General features: G+C 44.1%; 1 protein-coding gene and 1 long non-coding RNA gene across 3 annotated transcripts in view; both read right to left on the bottom strand.

Annotated features, from left to right (window-relative positions):
- The window catches only part of EEPD1 (endonuclease/exonuclease/phosphatase family domain containing 1), a 62632-nt gene extending 55618 nt beyond the window's left edge, over window positions 1-7014 (bottom strand). Inside the window, exon 1 of one of the 2 annotated variants that reach the window (XM_054058560.1) lies at window positions 5901-7014. In XM_054058560.1, coding sequence (XP_053914535.1) covers window positions 5901-6754 — 854 coding nt within the window. In that variant the 5' untranslated portion in view covers window positions 6755-7014. The remainder of the gene's footprint in view (window positions 1-5900) is intronic. The other variant, XM_009567842.2, reaches the window with a different exon arrangement.
- A 3693-nt stretch (window positions 7015-10707) lies between these two features.
- On the bottom strand, window positions 10708-23155 carry LOC128851357 (uncharacterized). The gene is made up of 3 exons (XR_008448716.1): window positions 22890-23155; window positions 13766-13891; window positions 10708-13536 (listed from the first exon to the last, which is right to left on the bottom strand). It is a non-coding gene; the product is annotated as an uncharacterized LOC128851357 (long non-coding RNA).
- Between the last annotated feature and the right edge of the window lie 655 nt (window positions 23156-23810).

Raw genomic sequence — 23810 nt, 5'->3', positions numbered from 1 at the left:
GTCTTCTACTGATCTCCAGCCAGCAAAATATTGTTGATCTCGTAGGTAGAGGCCAAAAACAAAAACAACCCTAAACCGAGAAAAATGCCAACCCCCAAAACCCCCAAATACAACAGGTCTTCCATCACCCTATTTTTTTTTTGTCCCCAGAGATATTAGAAAGTGTAAATTAATGTGGGCTTTGCATGCATCCATATTCCTACTGCTCATAAAAACCACTTCGTGAAGCGCACATAGAAGATATCATCTAAGAATTCCTTTTTTCTCAAGTTTTTCCTGAAGTTGGAGGAGGCAGGATTTCCTCTCTATTACATAAGGAGAAGAGGGTGTATTTGTTCTTTTGCCATTTAAGTCTTATTAGCACAGTCAGGTTAGTCAAGCCAGGCCCTCTTTCCTGATCTATTTTTGCAGGGGAATTATTCTTGGCAGGGCTCCAGTCTAGTATTAATTTGAGGGAGAAAAAACGAGTGGCTATATAAAGAAAAAAAAACACAAAACAGATGCACCTTTAGGGCTTTGCTGGGCCACAGAGAGCTGCAGCAACAAAGCAGAAATAACAAATACAGGCTGGCGTTGACCCTCCAAAGCATGCAAGTGCAACCATCACTACTACTATAATACATCACTGTTAGGAAAAAGCAACACTGTCTGTCTGTGGGGTGTGATCCCTTTCCATCATCTTGCCAGGATAAAAGGCTATAAGCCAGCAGGCAAGGCACCACATTGCATCCCTTCCCAACCAAACAATCAAGCCCCAGTAGTAAACAATTGGTCCTTGTAAGCATTGCACCACCTCTTGGTCCAGATTAAGAGATTGGATGCAAAAACAAAGCCTCTACTCTATGCAACATAGCAGAGTGACAGCAACATGCTTCTCCTGCCTCCAGTGCCTGGTGCGGGGGCCTGAATGAGATGGCTTTCTTCTTACCTTGTTGTGCACAGTAGGAGGCTGCTCCAGAGAGTGGTTCAGGAGCTTACCTTTTTTTCTAGGTGACTAAAGGATGTGCTTAGGGCAACTGCTCCCCTGGGAGACCTGGCTGAGGTAGGTTGGACTAGACAGAATTACCACCAAGTATGGTGGTGCAGTGAGGGCTACCTGGGAACTGAGCCCCCACCGCTGGAGGTCTTCAAGGTGTGACTGGACAGCATAATAGCTAGTTTAATCTAGGCTCCCTTTCCCATGAGAGGTTGGACTAGATGATCTTCTGAGGCCCTTTACAATCTGGGCTCATCTAAGGTTCTGTCATTTTTGCAACAGATGCTGAAGCTTTCTTACTTACATTTTTCACATCTAAAAGATGTAACTTCACCAAGAAACTGACCAAAGCAAGCAGCAGAGGGAAAGAGCAGCCCCAACTGCTTAACATCTGGAAAGAAACAAAGCTGGAGTCCGTGGACCTAAGCCTCAACTTTAGTACCCCTTTCCCCTGCCCCCTCAATGTTTTAGAAGTTTTTTTTGAGAGAGAGTGCAAGTTCTGACTTCTGGACCCTCTATCAATTTTCATTTACTCAGCTGCGAAGTGTGCTTATAAGGAAGAAAAGATAATAATTGAGGTCCTCACAAAGTTACTGTTTCATATTATAAAGCATAACAAAAAAAAACAGTTGGAAAACTTATGCCACAAACCATGCTGGGAAAGGTGCACAACTGATCACTCCCCTCGGCTACTACCAAACTCTTAAGCAAGCAATTAAACTACAGGATGTACCTTTAGTATGCATGTTGCACATGCCTGCGTCATGCTGCTTGATGCAGTCACCCAGAAGGCGCCTCAGGTCATAACAGAGGGAGAGAGCGGTCACAAGGTGTCACGGGAGACATGAGCTCAGATAATGGCCAGGAGGGACAGGCTCGAGGAAGGTATGGATGAGGAAAGAATGCCTTTCCCTATGGGCCTGGAGTACAGGACAGCTCTGAGCCACCTCCACTGACCTCAGCCAGAGGAAACACCTCTAGTGGGGGTACTTATCTTCCCCATGAAAACACTTGCTGCCTTTGACTTGAACTTGATTGCCCTTTTGACGCGTGCTACCCTAACTTGACATTTTTCTTTGTTTCTGGTGAGAAGATGCTGTTGGTTTCTTCACCCCTACAAGAATGGGGAGGACATGGAGTTCAGCTGAAGGGGATCACCTGCAATCTCAGAGACAGGCCAGCTCTGACCCTATCAGCAAATCCCAGATTTGCTGAACCGCACCTTCAAGAAACATCGCAGGTTTGGGCAAATTCAATTCACCTGCAATACTTTAATCCAATTATGTGTCATGCTTGTCTCCACATTCATCATGTTAATCTCTTCTAAATTTACTCTCTAGTCCTCTGAATGAAAACACGTTGTTCCTCCACTCCAAACACTATGATAAGCATAGATCCTTCTAATATGAGAAGAAGGGTGAGGACCTTGCTGTATTTCATTATTTTTGTACTGCAGCAATGAATTTCAAAATAGCTTAGCAGTAGTAGTCATGCTTACTGATTTGGTATATGTTCCTTTTGCTGCTCTTCAGAAATTTTGCACTTCTATGCAGAAGTGTGAAAGGTTTGGGTTTTTTTTCCCCTCCTCCCTTTAGCAGATTACTCTACACAAGGACACTTTCTTGCTTTTTGTTTGTTTTGAATGAAGGCACGGCCTCCTCTTTGCTTCCTGCGTAACTGTTCCCTCAGTGCAAAGGCTATGCAGGGCTGGAAGACAGGAGGACCTTCATCTTCTAGCCTCATCTGGAAATTTATCTGTAATTTTTCCCATTGTTAAAGCCTGAAAAAGCAAGCCCAGGGGGTTTCAAAGCTACCTGCTGTGAACTTGTCACAAAAAACCCCCACCAAACTCCAAAGTAAACCCTAAACCAGCATTTCAACTGCCATGAAAGTCTCCAACATCTCAAATTAAGATTCTTCATTGCCCTTTACACAATACTGTATTCCTTACTTGCCCTGCTTTATTCCTGGACTTAAAAAGCTAGGTGAGGCAGGTCCTCTAACAGAAGTACTTCAACAAGGCAGTACTCGAGCACCTGAGACCACCCCAGTCTACCTCAGAACACCCTGGACTACGAGGGACTGGTATGCAGGAGCAAGCTCATGTGTGCGAGGGCGACACATGTGCACAAAGTACATCAGCAAACAGATGCCCATCAGCACAGATCACGACAGCCTCTGCCTACTGTCAGCTTAATCAACCTTTAGATCCACTGGGCAACAGCTTGGGTCACAGGTGAAGACTTCAGCAACATTTACGGGATATCCACTGACCACACAGTGCGCCTTGAAAACACACTCCATGGATTTCATGAGGCTCAAGTGTTGGTGCATCCCGTGCAATGGTGTATTCTTGCTTGCAGAAGCGAGAGATTAATTTCTCCAGCTGATTATCAACTGAAGTTGATTCACCCAGGCAAAGATTAATTTGCAAGGCATTTTATCAGTTCTCGGGCTACTTTAGCGGAGCTGGCAGGGAGACCATGGAGATCACATACAGAAAGAAGGCAATTTCTGGCCTCAGCTGAGGCTGTTTTACAGCTGCAAAGCTTTATAGACCTTAGCAATGCTAGCACAAGCAAGAGGAAATTCCTCCCTGAGGTGCTGAGCACAACTTTACCCAATGTACACTTTTTTCCTGCATCGCGTTGATTTTTTTTTTTTCTGTTCCCACATTTATTTTCCCAGGGAAGTTCTGCAGGCTTGTCTGTGGTTGCACATTAGTCTCATTTCTTTCCCACTTCTCACGCTATCACAAATAGGATCAAGTACAGAAAACAATTGCATCGTACTCTCCCTGTGTGATTGATGGTACATATACGTGCAATAAAACAGGACAAAACCGAGTCCTTATATCAGGCTCCTTTTGGATTTCAAAGTATCAGAAAGGCCTTTCATACCACCCAGTACACCTAAGTACCTGTTTGCTAAGCTGGATGGAACCAAAGTACCATGCATTTTAAAAGCATAAATAAAACAAACTGCTAGGGTCACACTCTGCATTTACAGTGGCAAACTTGGGCTAATGCAGGCTTATTTTATGTCACTTTCTCTGCCTAGCTTTTTTTATATGTGGACTGTTTGAGCTCCCCGCCCCCTCCCAAAAAAACTGTTGAAGATGCAGAAGTCACAGACAGTTAACACTTTACTGGATGAGATCTTTAATACATATATTTATATGTAAAAAAAATAAAAATAAATCACCAGTCACTTTTCTTCCAAGACTGAACTATTAAAATAATACTGAGAATAGTGATAATTAGAGAAGTGTCTTTTCTCAGCAGGTCTGTCTGCCTCTGTTTCCTATCCAGATGCCCAGCCCCACCAGACTCCATTCTAAGGTCTTCTCCAGCCAACCAACTGCTCACGAGAGAACAAGAGTAATGGTAAAGGAAGAAGCACAGGATACCTGACCTAGTGGAGCAGTTGAGGAATACTGAAAGATATTAGGCTGAAGCCATCAGCGTAACATCTGAATACCCCCACTGGGCTGTCATCTCCATTCTGGCCATCAAACAGCGAAGGACAAGAGATGACAGATGTTTCCTATGTAGGAGCATCAGGCTCCCAAGCAGTTCACAGCAGAGGTGTACCCAACAAATAGTGTGCCACAGCACAAGATGTCACACCATTGTCACCGTCCTTCTCGTGTTCCTGATCTCTGTAACCACACTGACAAGAGCCATTATTCAGCATATTACTGGGAAAGGACAGAGCTCTCAGTGCTGCCAGAGATAACGGTTCATCAGCACTTCCCTTCCCCACAACATCCTTTCTGCATAAGTCCAGGAGTCCATTGACTCCATTTATTTCCAGCTGGAAGTCTGAATAGAAGCCAAAGAGAAAAGTCAGTTTCCCAATGCCATAAACTAAATGCCAGACCAGCTGGGAAAGATTTCACAGGTGGAGAGGAAAGGATGAAAATTCCTTCAAAATCCTTATTGCATTCTTGTATTTCTGTATCAAGCAGAAAGTTCAGCAAGAAAGACATCCCCAGCACTGCTGCTTGATTACTTTACTCGAACAAAACCAAAGCATCTCTCTTGGCTTCTCAGCCATTAACACCAGAAGCACCATCCTGCTTGACCACACCACAAATAGAATTTGCTTCATGCCTACCAGCTTAGAACAATTAGGGGCCTGCCTGGCGCAGGGACTGCACAGCCTCCCCTGGTAACTGCCCTGTGTCTCTCATCTCCAAGGATGAGTGGTCCCTCCAGCTCAGCAGATACCCCATGACCACTCATTAATGAGTTGTGTCACCCCTGCAGGACAAGACATGGCATTCCACGCTTGTTACACATCCCAAAACATCTTGACTGTGTTCTGTAGCCTTTTTGATTGGAGGACCAGATTCAATAGTGAGTGGACTGCAGCCCTAATGCTGAGGTTAAGGAAGTCACCACCCAAACAAGACTTTCTGGAGAGGAGGAACTGCAAGGTCTCAGCTTGGCAGCGCTGAGATAGGCTAATGTAGTGCTGCAACCTGCTTCCCAGAGTAGTAGTAAGATGCTCTGGGAAACATACAGAGCAGCCCTTCCCCTGCTATTCCCTCCTGCCCTGATTATGGCAGGAAAGATAGGCCTCTGAAACTTGCTTAAAAGTCTCTTGAGACAGTAACAGCCCTTGACCAACTATTAAACAGGTCCAAAACGACCAACCATAACAGCACAGCCCTCCCTGCACAGATGTGTGTAAATACACACATAAGTCCTCAGAAGGTCCACCACCTTTCAAGGACTATCAGGGTACAGTCACTACAGCCCCAGTGTTAAGAACTAACTGGGGTGCCATGCAAGAAGCAAGAAACATTTAATAATCCCAAGAAGGAACAAGTCTCAGTAGAATCACAACAGGACTCCAGATTGTTCAAACCCCAAAGGCATTAACCTGCAATGCTCCGAGGACAGGTGCTGCCTCTTACCTGTTCTCCAGCAGCGTCATGCACACAACTTCCCGCACGCCTGGGTTGTTGGCTTTCTCAACGGAGCAGCTTTGCAGGTTCCAGGTGGCCATCCTCAGCACAGGTCTACCGTCTCTCACCCCTCCAAACATCTCCACAGAGGGGCGAGTCGATATGATCTGGGTTGGACCCCCAGGAGGAAAGTCCAAGTCCTCGCTCTGGAGGCTCAGAGAAGTGGGGCTGGGGTGAGGCTTGGCCGTGAAGTTGAGGCCACCATTGGTGTTCGTCGAAGGAGGCCGGGACCTCTCCGCAAAAATCTGATGCCTGATTTTGTCCAGGAAGGAGGAATTGATGCAGTCCATCCTCACCAAGTCCTCGATACTTTTGAAGGGCCCGTGCTCTTTACGGTAGTCCACGATGCTGTTGGCAATCTTCTCGGTGATGCCACGGATGCTCATGAGCTGGGCCGGGGTGGCAGTGTTGATGTTGATCTTGGTGGCGGAGAGGTGATGCTCGGAGGCCAGGTCCTTGCGCAGGGAGCTGGGCGAGTGCTGCGCCGAGCTGCCCTTGCTGCTCACACAGATCTCGAACTTCACCTGCTCCAGCTTGGCCGCCCCCACCCCGCTCACCAACGCCAGGTCCTCCACTTTCTTGAAGCCCCCGATGTACTCCCGATACTCCACGATGTTCTGGGCGACCACCCGCGAGACCCCGGGCAGGGTCATCAACTCCTCCTCCGTGGCCGTGTTGATGTTGAGCCTCTCCTGGTTGACGAGGATGTTGCTGAAGTTGCACGCCGCGCTGAACTTGCGGCTGTGGCACAGATCCGCCGGGTCGCGGGGGATGGAGCGGTGGCAGCCCAGGCTGCCTCCCATCTCACCGCCGGGGAGCCGCGGCGGCCGCTCATGGACCACCGCGGGGCTCGGGGATGCTCCGCGCCTCCGGGGATGCTGCGGACACACCCGGCACCGCACGCACGGTCAGGCGGACCCCGGAGACCCTGCCCTTATCCCTCCTACCACTCCTCCTGTGCCTCTTTCTCCCCACCCTGCTGCCCCGGGCACCGCCGCTCCCCCGGCGCTGCCCACCCTGCGCGCCGCTCCGCCGCTCCCGGCGGCTGCAGCCGCTCGCCCTCGCCCCGCCGGCGGTAGTAGTAGCTCGGGAGGAGCTCCCGCCCCCTTGGCAGGGCGAGGCGGGGCCAGCACACACCGCCACCGCCTCCCGGGGCGTCACCCGCACCGCCCACCTCTGCCCGGGCTCCGTCCCGAGCGCGGGGTGTGGGGCGTGGGGGTGCTCCTTCCCCGCGTTCACCCCCGAAAGGTGCGGTCGGGCTCGCAGGGGCAGCCAGAATGGCCCCACGGCCGCTGGAATCAGGCTTTTCTCTTCCTCCGGGTGAACGAGACACCGGGGTCTCAGGAGCTCAGACGCTCTCTGCAGCATTCCCATCCCTGAAGTTCCTCGGGCTCGCCTCTCTGCAGCTGGCAGGGCATAAATGTGTTTCCAAACCTCATGAAAGCCTCATCAGTCATCTCCACTAGGTTTGTTTTTTGGTTTTGGTTTTTTTTTTTGGGTTTGGGTTTTTTTTTTGGTTTTTGGTTTGTTTTTTTTTTTTTTTTATTTTATTTTTTATTTTTGCTGTTGCAGGCAGAATGCCTTCATGCATCTGAGTAAAGTCTGCTTTCTTTCCTTTTTTTTTTCCTTCACATCTTCGGTAATCGTGACAGTGCTCAGAAACTCCCTGCAGAGCAGTGCTTTGGGGCATTTTAGATGTGCACACTAGGTCTGCTGCAGCCCGTGGGTCCCTGGTCTGCCGCATGCACAGCCTTTCCCTGAGACACAGTACCACCATTCTGCACGGAAACTGTGGTTGAGTATCACTGTACGCCTCACTTGAACATAGTTTTTTTCATGCTCTGAGAGCCACACCAGCCACCACAGTCCGTGTTGGTAAAGCCACCAAAGTATTTACCCGGCTTCTACTGCATCAAGTCCCCCGCTGCGCTGTCTGCAATGCTATCTCTAGCCAAATTAGCTCATTTAAAACTTGACTGTGCCCACACAAGAGTGACTGCAATGTCAATGAATCCGAAATATAATTGGTGGGTGTAGTTGAAAGGAAGGGGGAGGAATACTGAAAGAAAGAGCAGCATATGCTTGCAGATGCCTGCTACACACCCTGGTGCTGCCTGATGCTGACAGTATACACGCATTTCTTATATCTGGATAGAATATGGTGCACATATATTTTCAGCTCTCGGATGGCCCTCTCATGAAAATTAAACAGTGTGTAAATAGGCAGCTTGTACACAATTTTTTCGTGGCAAAGTAATGGAAATGAGTTGGGTTCATCTAAAGTAAAAGACTGGATTTGTTCAGCTTCTTGGGGAAGGAGAACATGATGTGTATAAGGGAGTTCAGGCTGCACGAGGCTTTCACATTGCACAGGGGCACTGCTGCTTTAACATTTGCACATATTCTGCTGTGGATCACACATTTCTCTTCAGTTTGGCTGAGCAAAAGAGTTAGCACATTATCATTACCGGAATGGGTACTGGCTGCATTAGAGTATTGGCTCTCTGCTGACTGTTGGAGTGGAGAAAGTGCTCGCTTAGGTGATTAAATGCTTCCACATCTACTGGAAAGTGCTCTGTGCACTGTGATAACAGCGGCCAATGCAGCAGGAGTCGTGCTGGGCCTAATCCTGCTGGGATGATATCAGCAAAGAGCTGGAAACAATTAACCATTGAAACAAGTATTCTTTGTGAGGCAATATTATTACGGTAATAGCTCCACAAGCTGCTATCTCAATGGAGAACACACTCTTCTGCTTTCTACAGCAGGTTGTTTCAAATTGAATGAGGCTCATTAAATAAGTTTTGAAGCTGAAAAGCAACAAAATCCATCTGAGGCATCATCTACACTAAAGGCAGCACTAGATTTTCTGTTTCAGAGAGAAAGCCAGCGCATATCCAGAAGGAAAATAACAGATGTCCCTCTCATCCAGCACTTTCTATTGTCAGCAACTACTCAACATTTTTTGAATCTGCAGCACCAAGATAACTTGCAAGGCTGGAAGCAACAGAGGAACTGGAGCTCAGAGGGATGCAATGAGTGTCCCATCACCTAATCCAGAGTATGGCCCATGCTAATGTGAGGTTCAGGGCCAAGAAGGGGTGGGGTGGATCACTCCATTAGCCCTTTACCCTTATTTTCTTTGTCAACACTATGAAAATGAAAGTTACAAGGAGCTTATTGAGCTCTGCGTTACCTTTTGACACATCTTGGTATTTTAGGGAAGTAACAAAAGACTTGAAAAGGTACAGATGTGTTTTATATTTAAAAGGTTAAAACCCGAACCCCAAACAGCTGAGTCGGCTGGCTTGACATCAGTGTTAGGCAATCCATCAACATGAGAAAGCCAACTTTGAGGTGCAGTCAGTAAACGACTGACAAAACAATGGCGAAATTACTGACAGCCAGCGTAGGCAAAAGAAAATAAATCTTGTGAAACCAGGTAGATACTAAATTTTATCTTTGATCTAATCCCAAGCTCAGTGTATTTAAATTTATTCAAGATGTCATTGACTGTGTTCTGCTGGTGCTCAATGGCTGGCAGGCAGCTTCCCCAGGATGCCCAGCACCTAACGTGGCAAGTGGCCACAAATCCAGGATTCCTGGATCTCTGTCAGCCCAAACAGGTTAGAGGGCTCTGAGACGCTGTGGGTGGCTTAGTCCTCAGGATCCGCAGCTGGCTGATTACCGAGCAACTGGCTGCCTGCCAGGACTGGCTTAAAAACCTCTCAGCAAAGACAAAATCGAGTTTTGTCATTCTGAGGTTACGAATCTAGGGAAGACCTCACAGGGCCAGGCAGGCTTCAGCTGTGAGAGGAGAAAGGAGAGCACCTGCAAAAGGCCCTCAGGAGCAGCCATCACCCATCACACAGAGCAGTTTTTCGTATCGCTGTATAGTGTTGCAAAACAGGGGAGCAATGTTTTTGTCACTGCCCAGCAGCCGTTTGTTGATCTTGGACTTGCTTTGCCACTATCTAGGGCCCTCCTAAGCTGACCAGCTTGTACCCTGTCCCTCCAAGCAGCTAGTGAAACAGGTTCCCGGGCAGACACTGGGACTAGTAGCTGGCCACACAGGAAAACCAGAGGTAGGGTAGTGTTGTCTGCTTGCCAGCTCCTGGGTCTCAAATTCCTCTTCTCTGGAGGAATTGTTCAAAATGGAAAGAAGAAACCTAAAATTTTTCCATAGGGAAGCGGTTCTCCAGCTATTAAAACTTTTGAATGCAATGCTTAAGAAAGATACGGAATTGCTTGAACATTTAATGATGGGGTGGATGCAGATACTGCTGGTCAATGTCCTTTGTCTTAAGTCAGGCAAAAAAATCAGCCTAGAGGGCACTACATTTTAAAGGCTTAACTTCTCAGTATTTTAAGATGGTCTTAAAAATACACATATTAATCTATTTTCACATTTCCCAAAATGCATCACCTACATTGCAGGGACTCTAAACAAATAAACTCTTTTTCATGGTAAGGGCTAGAGGGAGCCAGGAGATGTTGCTCAACACAATACCACAGAGTTTGCCTTCAATTTGCTTTTGCAATTGCAATTCCTACCAGCGCACCATGTGATAGCAGCACCCTTTCCCGTTCTCATTCACATGTTTTTTGGGAGCTGAGGACTTGGCACTGAGGAGCAGTCACCCTCCCAGGGACTATGATTTCAGACCTGCTGCACGAAGCTCTTAAATGGGCAAGGACTTGAAAAGGCAGCTGATTAACTGCAATGCCTGTATTTTTATTTAAAGGAGCTGTTAAAATAATTGTTTTCCTTCTGAGAGGACGTCTTCAGTAACACTTGTAACAGATGCCTGAGGCAGAAGACAGACAGTGTTTTTACAAAGACAAGTAATAACAAGTAGGAATTAGAAATTTCTTGAGCAGTGGGATTTATGAAGTCTGATTTCCGGTGACTCTTTCCTCTGTTGATTTTCTGATGTAAAATAATAAAGCTGACTATCCATTAAGTCTCTCAGTGGGGTCACTAATTTGGATGTCTCTGTTCTACGTAGCCATCAATTTTTGTGGCACTCATAGGAACTCTGCATTTTTTGAGATATTTAACCTCTCTGTCAAATTTTCTCGGAATTATCCCACACGTTACTAAAATCCCTAGGGAGGGGATGACAAGCAGAATAGCAGAGAACACAATCACATGAGTTTTTTCTTAGGAATCTAATGTCTATGTTGTGAGCTCTTTTTCCTGTAAGGCATTTTATATGGCTGCCAGACTTGTTGTAAAAAGATTAAGTGATGTCACCGGTGCTGGTTTGCCAAGTTACGAGTGTCACGTCCTACAGAGAAATACAGTCAGAAGGGTGAGCAGAAGTGACTCATCTTACACCCTGATTAGAGCCTCTTTTTGGTTATTATTGGGTCTGAAATCGGACCTCTCCCTCCCACAGGAGATCCCAACCACTGGGTCACCATTTTCTTTCATCAGTGTGTGTGGGAATAGCTTTTCCTGGAGGGAAATAAGAGAAAGCCACGCTAGAGAGGACGTTCTCCAGCAGAGCTTTAGGTGTGGTTTCCAGCTTCTTTAGACAGCAGGGGAATTTGATTCCCATCCTCTATATCTGAGGTGACACTGTCAGTTATTCAGATATCCCTTCGGTCACAGGGCCAGAAAGGAATTAAAAAATCTAGTCCTTCCTTCACCCCAGGCAGAATTACCAAAGCTATGCTTGTAGAGACTTCCATCCTCTGGGTCTCCAACCCTGGCATCTCCTGAACTTCCTGGATGAGAGATGGGGAACACAGTGGACCTGAGTCACAATTAATGTTTTCTTTGAGGTCCAATCTGGCAAGACTTGTAAAAATGCCCGCAAATCACTATGTGATTTTGTCAGGGAAGAAAGTCAGACTCTGTGACTTGGGAGGTTGGTGTCTGAGTTCTCAGCCTGGGCAAGCTTTCAGTTGTTCCACACAGAAGCAAGCATCAAGTGGATTTTTGTGAGGAAGATGCGGGAAATGAGACTTTAGGCACCTCGAGAGCCAGCCAAGAGGAGAAGAAAGATAAGCCAACATGCTGGAAAGGGATGTTCTATGTATAGCATCCAGTACTTCATACAGTACCAACTTACAATTGGACAGACAGCCTCTCAAACATTGCCTCTCATAAAGACCTTTTACCTTTCTTTAGTTGATGTCTAAAGAATTCTTTACCCTGTCTTCAGATGATGCCTCTTGGTGGCAGATAGGAATTTCAAGTGCAAGCAAGTCAGCTTGCTAACTTATAGTGAACCATAGACTTTACAGGCAGTGTGTTTCATTAGTCGTTTCTAAACATTTGCATTTGAAAAGCGGTATAATTTGTTGATGCTTAGTGCCAGAAATAATGATAAATATCGAGTCCTGTCTCCTGATCATTCCGTTGTTTCACTGAATAAATTGTTATTATGCATTATTTGTCATTTATACCTTACCTGTAGTTTCTAGGCTACCTTCTACTATGTGAAAACGTAATTGTCTTGTTAACAGATTTTAAAGAAATGTTAAGAAAAATCCATTTCATGTTTACTTTTGACTTCTCAAAGAGTTTAATGAATGTTAATTAGTAAGCTCCTACAGCAGTTTTTTAACTCAGTGCCATTCTGCAGTTACTCTAGCAGCCAATGCAATTCTGCCCAGACTTTAGTATTGCTTATAAATTCTGCTATTTGCAGGTTTTGCTTTGGAGCCTTTTTTAATAAAGGTGTAAGAGCTCAGTCTATATGTCTCATTCACGTGAACAGTTGTGCTTCAGGTCCTGAAATTATTCAGAAATAAAAAACCTGGACTCTTAGTTGTTTTAAAGAGGAGTCAGTCAGGTCTCAGTGTTGTTTACTTGTGCTAAGATTCGTTTGTTTCCTGTGTCTGCCTCTTCATGTGTAAATTTCTCTTTGTTAAGAAGAAAATAAACCTCAAAACAGAGCCAAATTTTCCCTTAGCCCCAAATTCTCAGAGGAGATCTGCAGAAGACAGAGCCTCAGTATAAAGCCATAGCTGTGCAAAGGATCAGGTCATCGGTTTAAACAAAACACTTACTGTTTCGTAAGACTTTTCACTAAAACATAGCATCTGGCATAAATGAGCATCTCTGCACTACTATCTTGAGAAAATCTGTCTCTCACATTTTAAGTCCTGCACCAATAATTAAAATGGTTTTATGATCTCAACCACTCCTAGCAAACTTTGAACTTCTCTGAGGAACCTCCCTGGCGAGTGACACCTAGCTGCCTAATCGGTACAACTTCTGTGCAGGTTTAATCCAGTTCCCATAAAGACAGAGGAAGGATGCCCAGAACGATTCAAAAGGGTGCTCTGCTGATTTACACGAGCAGGTGAACCTGCACTGTTGGTGGAGTGGACTCATGTGGGTCTCCATCAGAAAGTCAGGTTTGTTCAAATAAGAGCATAAATAAGGTAGGAGAGCAGGACAGTACGTAGGTCTTCCTCTAGAATCAGGTCCTGTAGGATTGCTACTTGGAGGAGGCAGGTGAGCTCGGATCAGCAGAATCTCAGGGAATTTGCAGCAGAGCATCTGAGCAGTACTGGACCACTGGAGGACAAGCAAGTCCCTAAGCACCTGGAGGTGAACACCACTGAGCTATTTAAAATAGAAAACAAAGGACCCATTAAACCCAGCTTTGATCTCTGGAAAGACCCTGACATAAATAAGGATTTTAAGTACTTGGAAGATAACTAAGTGTTAAAAAAAAAACCTCATCAGCATGGCTTTACAAAACTGAGATTTTCCTTCAACAGGGCAACTGGCTTGAGGGATAGGACAGAAACAGGACGTTAATGACAGAGGGGGTGGAAGAGAGTATACTTACAAAGTGTGTGGGTGGCACCAGGCTGGAGGGCCAACAAGGACTTTGGTGGGTGGGATCAAAATTCCAAACAGTCTTCACAGATCAGAGGGATGTTCCATAACTGACAAGATGACTTTTGTTAGAGAACTAGGGAAGAGAAATCCACAACATCCATTCAAACTGAGGAATAACTGAGCCACAGATGGGGCAGAAAAAGATCAACAGCATAAGCGGGAGTCAGCAGAGTGGGCAATTAGGTAGAGACTAAAGGCTGTTTGTAGCTGATCTCATGAATCCTAACAACATGATCAGGAAGATAGCTATGCAATGACACAATTACTGTCAAGAACATGATGCTTAGAGCCACCATACCAAAGTATTGATGAATTCCTGCCAACTCATTACTGCAAAACCCTAACAGTTACCCCAAAACAAAACCTGCAGGCCTGAAGTCCTTCCTATTTTAATCCTAAGTTCTATCCTTGCTTATACCAAATAATGTATACTCTGATAAACAGCCTAATTGGAATCACAGGGATTATGAAGCACTGCTGGACAGGAATAAAGGACAGGACATGGCCTGGGGTAAGCAGTTTGCTTCCTTAATAAGGGCTTAAATTACATATGATTTCAGAGTGTTCTTTTTACTGTATGTCATGTTATGGCTGAGGTCATGTCAACAACTCAAAACCCTGTTCTAGCAAACATCATCTGCTTTGGAGAAGCTTTTCCAAAGTTTGAAGAGCCATGAAGAAAGACAGCTGTAACCATCTTACACAAGCTTTTGCGTTGTGTCAGCAGCGTGAGCTTCATGCACTCTGCAGGACATTCATTCTTATTTACCTGGTATATTCGTTAGTGTGACTCAATATGAAAACAACACAGCTGATATTGGTTGGCTGTAATTTCTATGCAAACATTGTTCTGAATACTGTGGGACTTTTGGTTTTCGTGTGTTGGATTCTCAGACTTTGCTGTAGTTCGGGAATGGCTCCCAGCACCTCCTGCTTTGCAAACTATCTCACTACTTACTCTGAAATCAGATATTAATCCTTTTCCCATGTGTCCCAAAGTAGGCACTTTATTAATTCTGCTTTCATGTCACAGATAGCTGTGTCACATACATACCCCTGCCAGCAGGTACACGAACCACATTCTTCCTGTGTTAGTCATGGATCACATCTGCCTTTAACCTATGCGGTGGCACACAATTATGGGTCACGGGGTTCTCCTCCCTTGACTCAGGAAACATTCTTCTCTCCTGACACTGCAAGGTGCTGGATGTTCCTATCCTGCCGCCTACCAAGTGACACCAGGGAATGAATGCTCCTATCTCACCAGTGTGACTCCTAAGACAGGACAAAAGAAAGATAGGACACTCAGTCAAGGACAATAAGCTCAGCTAAATAGTTGGATGAATGACTTGCCTAAGCTGACTAAGACCCCATCCCAAAGGTGCCATCTGCTGAATCTGACTGTTTTTCATGTGCACATACATGCAAGCGGTGGCAGTCAAACACCTCAAACACAAATGTTGCTCCTTCAGTGTATATACCATACTGTCATTCCAAACTGGGCGTGAACTAATGCTGCACTTAACTTAGGGCTGACTGCATGGTGAAATTCTTGGCTTGGACCTCAGGGTGTCATGTACCTCTTCTGGATGTGTTGATTCCCTTGGTCTGCTTGATACCCATCCCTTCTAGGCAAATTGTCAAGCTGCTCACAGTTCACCTCTCAGACCATTATATTTGGCAGGTATGAGTTACCCAAACTAAGCAAACAGTTGTTATTAGGTGCATTACAGCCTTCATGCTGCACAAGGATGGGGAGACTGATTTTCAGCAAATCAAGGCATCACTCACGTTGGTTTATTCCCTGGAGTTTTTTCCATTGCATTTGACTGCTTACAGCCATTACTCCTAATAGCATAGGACAGTAGGGGTTTAGAAAGGCAGGTTAAAAGAGAATGTGGAATTTATTTCAGAGAACTTCAATACAGAAATTTTCTACCATATAGGGGTCTGCAGGTTCCTAGTGGCTGCTGGCCAGGCTCAGCGAGGTCTTTGGACCCGAGTCTGCCTTTGCATGCTGTGCATGAGGATCTGCCATCTGCACGGTTCCTCATTGAATCCAGCTTTCTCTAGTGTGATTATGACTAGTGGGAGAGTAGAGAATTGCCCAACATGAAGAAAGATATCAGCACGTGGCCTTCATAGGACGTGTTTGAGATAGGCAGCCACACATGCTAATAGTTGGCAGGGATGCTGGATTGCATTCACATCAACTGATCTTGATACCATCTGGTTTTGAAAGGGCTAATTCTGCCAAAGACAACTTGCTGTCTTTGTGGGAGATAGAGAAAGAAATGGAGGATTTTTGCTCCATCTCTATTCTTTTATCCTCACTGCTTTTAGATAAGGTGACACAAATTTGCTGACTCCCTTTGGATTTAAGCTGGTCATTGTTTAAGGCACAATGATGACTCTGTATCATGAGAACAAATGATGAAAGAAACATTGTTAGAGAGGAAAACTCTCAAGTCGGGGAAGGCTCTGTATTTTCTCCTTCGTTAAGCTCCTCATTGCATTTGATTTTCCTGGGCAGAAGCTCTGGCAGGTGCAGTGTCCAGTAGAAATTTTCCAACCAACTTACTGCAGGATCATAAACCAAAGTAAATACAATACACAGAGACAAGTTCTCTGAAGTGTTCGCAAGTCCCTTGGCAGTACCAGGAGCATACTTCCCTTTGGGTCTCAGGAAGTGTTAGAGATTCCCAGGAAATCAGACTAGGCCAGATAACAATTGGCATTACCTTAAATCAAGTGGATAGGAAAAAAAATTTAAAAAAGGAAAGAAAAAAATCCAATCAAAGAAAAGAAAAAAAAAACCATCATCCAAACAACAATAAAAGCCAAGACTTACATTTTTAAATCAAAATGTTCAAAAAGAATGTATCATGTTTTTTCACTTTCCAAAACTGGAACGTGTCATAAAAACTCAACTATAATCTTGATTTTAAATGTTGAATTAAGCTTTAAAAAAAAAAAACTTTGAAAAATGGAATATCCCAATAAAATTTCCGTGATTAGAAATGGGCCTCTTGCTAACAGTGTCAGACATTTGTGAATAAAGCACAGGGACTGCCCACAGATGTGATATCCAACACTCTCCATGCTGTCTTCTGAGTTACCTATGGCTTCACTTAACAGCTCCCTGACTCATATGATAGCACAGCAAGGGGCTCATAGTTAGGCCCATTGAGAGGCATTTTAGTTCCAGCAGTAAATTATCCAGGAGAAACTATTTTCTTTGCTTCCCACCTTCTGTGCCACCTGCTTTCCTTTGTCTTGGCATCCACTTCCACCCTTTAGAGCTGTTTATGACATGGAGCTAGCAGAGGAGCAGCAGCAAAGGTTGAGCTGGGTGAGGAAGCATCAGAAAGCACAAGCCTCTCAGCACCTAATTGCCTCGGTTTTATCTCATTTTCACAGCTCTGCTCACTGCTGTGGTTTTTTTGGTTCTTACTGTCAACTGAGAGACCCTTTTCCATGCCTCTGAAACATTAAAGCTGTGTTAAGATTTAAACTCAGTGCTAGGATTGCTAAAATAAGGGAGAGGTTCTTGTTTCTGGGTACAAGAAGATAAAATCTGTCACTGCTAGCCAGAATCTAGCTGTTTTTATTAAAACTAATAAAACTATAATAGTTTAATATTATTTAAGTCTTTCAGTGTATTCAATTTCAGGAGAAAATTCTGAGCAGTCTTTCCCCACCAAATATCCCCATTAGAGTTGTGCAACCCTGGAGCAGGAGTCCAGAGAACCTGAGGAATCATCATCCTTGGACATATTTAAAACTCAACCATATGTGGTCCTGACCAACTTTGATCAGGGGGTCAGATTAGATTATCTCCCTTCTGACCTCAGTTATTCTGAAGTAGCTTACAGTTGTATGTTATTTTTGATAGTTAAAGATGATGTGTGATCTAAACTGGATCAATAAAAAAATGAAAAAAATCCTCATCCATCTGCTCTCAAATAATTAAGATTTTTTTTCTGATTCTACAGAAATAGTTGGGTTGTTAATACTGTACAAGTAAATCCATGAGTCCTGAACAAAAGCTCAGTTGAAATGAAAGTCCAGCAAGGAGATTCCCTAGTCAAGGAGAGGTGCTTCTCTAGGGAGGGAGGAACAAGGCAGCCTTCAACCAACATCAGCGGGCTTTTATTCTGCTGTCACTCTCCATGATATATGGGGTTCATTTTAAGAGAGAAAAAAACAATGGTGTGCTTTTTTTTTTTTTTTTGCCAGGTAGGGAGAAGTTCGAACGCTTCAGAACAATGGAAGAAAAGAGAACTCAAGGGAATTATTCATCTTCTAAATAGAATTTGATTTTCTAATGCAAAGAGAAGGCTTTAATTACAACAAATTGAAACAATAGAACATTTCCTTACTAAAAAAGTTTGAGGGTTTTCTTTGTTGCTGTGATTACTATGTGAAGGGGATGTGTGCCTTTAGGTGTCCTAGCAATATAGTTGGGTTTAACTTCAGCCAGCTACTTTGTATAAATTTCCATAATTGAGAACAGGAATGTTTTCCTTTAACTTCCTAGTCTTAAGGACCAAACACAGATACCATGATGTGTGCATAGTCAATGTGTGGTATACTACAGCATTACAGGAAGGGACAATTACCTCTGCTTCAGGAAAGGGATCGTTTCTTCATTTGAGAGCACGGTCCAGATGAGAAGTAACCACAAATGGATCTCCATCTCCTACTGTAAAAAGGATCTGCTATAACTTAGAGCAGATATCAAATACTAAAGTCATGTTAAGATCCTGCTCAATGCCAGATGAAGCAGTCCTTGCTAGCTTGTGGCCATTGTATTTGGTAGCGCCTGTGACAGATAATCGGATTATGAGTAGTTCCATTAATAGGATAGCCCAGGGATCAACACACGTGATACAATACATCACTCTGGCCAGGTTTTGCAAGCTTAAAAAGTCCACAGTTCATTCCATAGCTACACTCCTCTACTCTTTCATGGTCACATCGCAGGCTGGTAATACACGTACTGGTTCCTGACACCACTTTTGAATAGAGAGATTCCAAAACTTGAGGAAACTGAAGGAAAATAAGGAAACTCCCACATTCCTATGAAGCTTTCCGAGTATGAAAAATATGCATGCTGGGCTTGTTAGAGGCTGCAGTCAAATTAGCATTTAATTACATTAACATTTAACGCTTAAAAATGTCAAGAAAGGACTGAGAAAGAAAAAAAGTCGGAACTGAGAATGGAGACAGATGAAACGCATACAAGTTAAATGCCTGATTTGGATTCCCAGTGAAGAACCAACTCCATTTTTCTTGCTCATGCTATACTATCAACAAAACATTAGTGTGTTCAGTCTTGAAATCCCCTTGCCTCCAGCTTTCTAAACAGTTGAAGCTAATCAAATTTAGCTACCACTTCCAACATATTTTGTTGACTGGAATGTTGTTTGATAATTAAAATCATGGCGGGGATAAAACGGATCTCTTCTGATGCCTCCGGACTACCAACCATGCTCCATTTAACCTTAGTAGTTGTTTGGGGAGGAGCTTTCAGTCTTTTGCAAGGAGTAGATGCACTTGGGGCTGACATAGCTAGTGCTCTGCCTGCACGATAAGAGCGACTGTAGAGAGCTGCTGCTTACATTCAGCTCCTTGTTTCTTGAGCCACGTAGCTCAGAAACTTGTACCTTCAGGACACTCATGATCTGTCAGACTGAGACTAGACACATGGTGCTTCCAGCTGAGAGAATACAGAAACTGGATACACGTACGGTCCCTGCTAGCAGAAGGAGTCCTACGCTGTAGTTCTTTTAATCATGCAATTTCTCCAACCAGCAGGCTGTACAGAAGACTGTGGTCCTGGTTCTCTCTTACATAAAGGCCAGATGGATTCTTTTGCGAGGCTCTTCTTGAGTACTTTTTTTTAAATTGTTATTGCCATCTCCTCAAATCTGTGGGGATTCCTGTAAAGTATCTGCTGTACTCAGTTCAGTCTGCCAGACACCAGAAATCCATACAGCCCTAGAAATTTCAGTAAAAGCCTTTGTGTTGCTTGAGGAATGCTACTCCAGCAGGATCACATTGCTGAGAACTTGGGATTTCATAGCAAAGTGTGAAGTTGCACATAGAAGAGAACATTCATAAAATACATTCATTTTTAATGAAGACATTAAACACTCAGAGCTTTGTCTTTTCACTTCTGTTCCCAGCCTACTGCCCCTGTAATGAGCCCCTGAGCCTTGGAAGAACAGAGATGCCTCAGTGTTCCTCTGCTAGAAAGATGTCAGGTTTTCAGTCTCTTCACTTCAGAAATTATTTGATAGTGGTGGATAATAAGGAAAGTAAACTGCCTGGAAGATTTGAGAATAAATGTTTTTGAGTGGGGCGAAGGACCCTATGGCCTTGATATGTCTTCTGAGTGTACAGAAAACCCCAAGAAGGATCTCTTGCAGATCGTGGTGAGCAGGGCAGTGACCAGTGCTAATGCAAGTGAAGCAGGGAATGATGGATCTCTGAAAATAGCCAGAGGCTTAACATAGGTTCACACAAAGCATTTCATCTCCTCTCCTTTCTCCTAACAGCAAGGTTCAGATGTACTACATGTGTCTCCTGTACTTCCAGGATAGGACACGGAAGGAGGAAACCCTTTGGGAAAACAGAAGTGAAATTGTTTCCCTGGAAATGTCTGATGAGCCGAGGTCACAGAACAAATGCTCAGAGATACCTGCTCGGCTACACCTTAAAAAGGAGCTGGTCTGAGAAATAAGAAGCTAGCAATATGGGATTGGAAGCCATCTGCTGTGGTTGTCCCCCCTCAGTGCCTCAGGAACATCGCAGAAATCTTTCCTCATAGTATCATGGAAGTGTCATTAATTTCTTTTCACAAATGAAAAACTAGAAAATAAATAAAATTTCTGAAATCACAGAGCTTGATCTGTCCCAGAATTTCCCCTTGTCCATGTAACTACTCCATCACATATGCTGTATACAGACCACTATGTAAAGTCAAGACAGACAGGAGAGAGAGTGGGGAGAGCTGTTTGTTTTGAGAAACATCATCCAGATGCTGCATTTAACCTGTATGACTTAAAGCAAATATTTTCATCCCTCAGCACTCTCTCCTGCCAGCTCCCCAAGGCAATATCCATAGGCTGGAATATCTGTAGGGATACAAAAATGAAACATTATTGAGCTGTAATAGCTTTTGGCGTGGACGTGCATTGCATTTGAATCATTGCTTATAATGTTTTTTTATTTCTGAACTGTGAAATCTTGGCCACCTGACTCTTAGATTAATATATTAACAAGAAAAAACTATATACCATAAGGCTTAAATAAAAAGCTTAGCTATGTGGGGGCTTCCTATTATCCTTTTTATCCTTCCCTATGTCAGAGTTAATTGTAGCATCTAACCCTTCAGCTAAAACCCCTATTCAATACTTAATGCTCAACAGATAGGATAATACTTATTTTATTTTGGAGTTTAATTTTAGATGAGGTGACATGCAACAGAATGGAGCATAGTTACTGGAAAACAGTCTCCCGCAGTGCAATAAATGACAGAGTACAAATGAGTAATGCAGAGGCAATTAAAAAAAGGAATATACCCCTTGAAGTTGGCACCCTCTAACCCCATGACTAAGTAGGCAAGCAACCAAGTGAAAGCCAACGTCCTCAGCTATGTTCATGCAATATGCTGCTCGCACGGAACCATACCACAGACCACCAAAGGGAATAGTCCAAATGAGAACTTTGATCCAGTTCTGTGGCAGGGGTTGTTTCTTTGCACAACACAAAGATGCCCTCCATACACCAATCTCCCATCCTGGTGCCGCTCTCCGTGAAGTCACTCAAGATCATAAAGTGCATTTGAATAAGTTGGAAGATCTGTCTTAGATGAGACACCACTCTCCACGCAAGAAAACTTCCAAGCAGCTGCTCATTTTGCAGCATGTGTTTGGTCCCATTGGCTTTACTGACTTATTGGTCCTGAGTGTGTGCTTGTGTTTCTTTTGATGGAAGAAGTCTTCTTCAGACATCTGTCTTTTCCTGGCTTTTAAGAGGCTGGGTGATCTCAGCAACATGACTTACTAAGTTATAGGAGCTGAGATTTTCACCAGGGTACCAAGCAACGTGTGGAACAGTTGTTGGCACTGTCCTCTGGGAGAAACAGTCTATGAGGTGAAAAAAGCAGTCAGAACTGGGGGACAGATGGATTAAAGTCAATAAATGACACTTTTTAAATGCCTGTGATGATAGAGGAGGAAAAATACTAAATCTCTTCCTAGCTTAGACTGCAGGGTAGAAAAGACATTTGGCCAAGTCCATTTCAGAAGCACAGAAAGAGCTGAGATAGGCCTAACCCTGGATTTTATACCTGTTACCAAGGTATTATATAGTGTTAACTGTGACAGCATCGAAGTTATCACAAGAAGGCACTGAAATTAGTCATAAAACAGAGCACTACAATTCATATCATCAAAACTCTTTTTTCTCTTGGAACTGTTTTAACAGACTGACATAATTAGACAAAAGGTATGACAGGCCTTTACTGTGATGTTATCTTTATTGGGCCAGAGTCTATTGTAGGAGAGGATGACTCTGCCAAACAACACAGCATGGAGAAAGCCTATCTAACCTGGGGAAATCAGGAGGCCACATTCTTCTTTCTCTGAAGTTAATACCGGTCCCACCAAAGCTACCTCATTTTAAGACTCAGAACCTTAGTGATGTTTCATGCTGGCAATTTCCTAGAAACCAGTTATAAACAGAAGACACGAGTCATAGGGTACACGAAAAAAAAAAAAAGAAAACAGAAAAAAGGGGAAAAAGCTCAACCTATTTCTGATCTGGATATTCACCTTTCAGCAATCTTCTGTCCTAGGCAGCTGGCTTCTGTTTGCAGATTCCCATTTAGAGTCCCATCTGCAAACATGACTGTACACAATCACACTCTGAAGAGCACATAAAGTATTAGGTGTCAGCACAACAGGCTACCTTTACCTTATCACCAAGGGAGAACATATATGAGAGCTCACACAGCTCGTCTTTACAGAGTCAAGAAAAAGTCCAGAACAACAAGAACTTACCTGTACTTCATCATTATGAGTATAATTTAGTAGTAACTTTTTCAAGGTGCTTCCAACCTTGCAGGCAAACTGACTTCTTGTATTGCCCTCATCACAGAAATCATTAACATCCAGCCTCATCTCACCAAATGGCCAGCTCTGACAGAGAAACTCCGATAGAGATCCAAGGCCAGACAAGGCTACAAACCCTGCTGCTTGGCCCACTAGACTATGTTTCAGCAAAGCAGCACCTACATAGGTGCAAGACAACCGAAACAAAATGAAATATTTACCTCCTCCTGACTTCAGCCTAGTCTGTGCTAAGAGCCTTTGCAAACCCTTCCCAGCTTTGCTCTCAGAGGCTTTACTCAAAAGCAGCTGACAGCTGAGGCTTAAAAACCACAGTGATTAGAGAGGGCCTGCACTGAGTTAGAAAACCTGATGCTTAAAAAAGCGGCAAGTAGGTAGCATCTCATGTCATTAGGAGATGTTTTCCCCCTAGTGCCTAACGAGCTGGCACAGCATTGGCTTTCAGTGGGAGCTCCTCATCTTGCTGAGATTGCCTGACAAGCTTCCCCACTTTGTCATCCTTCCTGCAGTGTTTAGCCCTGGATAGGAATAACAGAGGCTGCTATGATATGAATAAGAAAAAAAAATCCCACTGTGCTGCTGACACCAGGTGAGCTCATTGCCCTGTGGTAAACAAGGCAATAAAAACGCTTCCTGTCTTTATGGGGATCACCAAAATGTCAAAGCTGGTAGCTGCCCTTTCCCTTCAAACATGATAGTTAGCCCATGGGAAAGAAATAAATTACTGGGCTGCTTAACACCTCTTTAGGAGTTAAGACTATATATTCAGCATCTCCAAGTTGTTTTTTAATGTAGCTTGGTTGTTTGATGCCGAGCTGGGAACTTAGTGCTGAGGGTATACAGCACCATTTC

This window comes from Cuculus canorus, chromosome 2 (assembly GCF_017976375.1).
Source record: "Cuculus canorus isolate bCucCan1 chromosome 2, bCucCan1.pri, whole genome shotgun sequence".
NCBI lineage: Eukaryota > Metazoa > Chordata > Aves > Cuculiformes > Cuculidae > Cuculus > Cuculus canorus.
The sequence above is the reverse complement of the archived record's forward strand: the minus strand, read 5'-3'. Positions and strand labels throughout refer to the sequence as shown.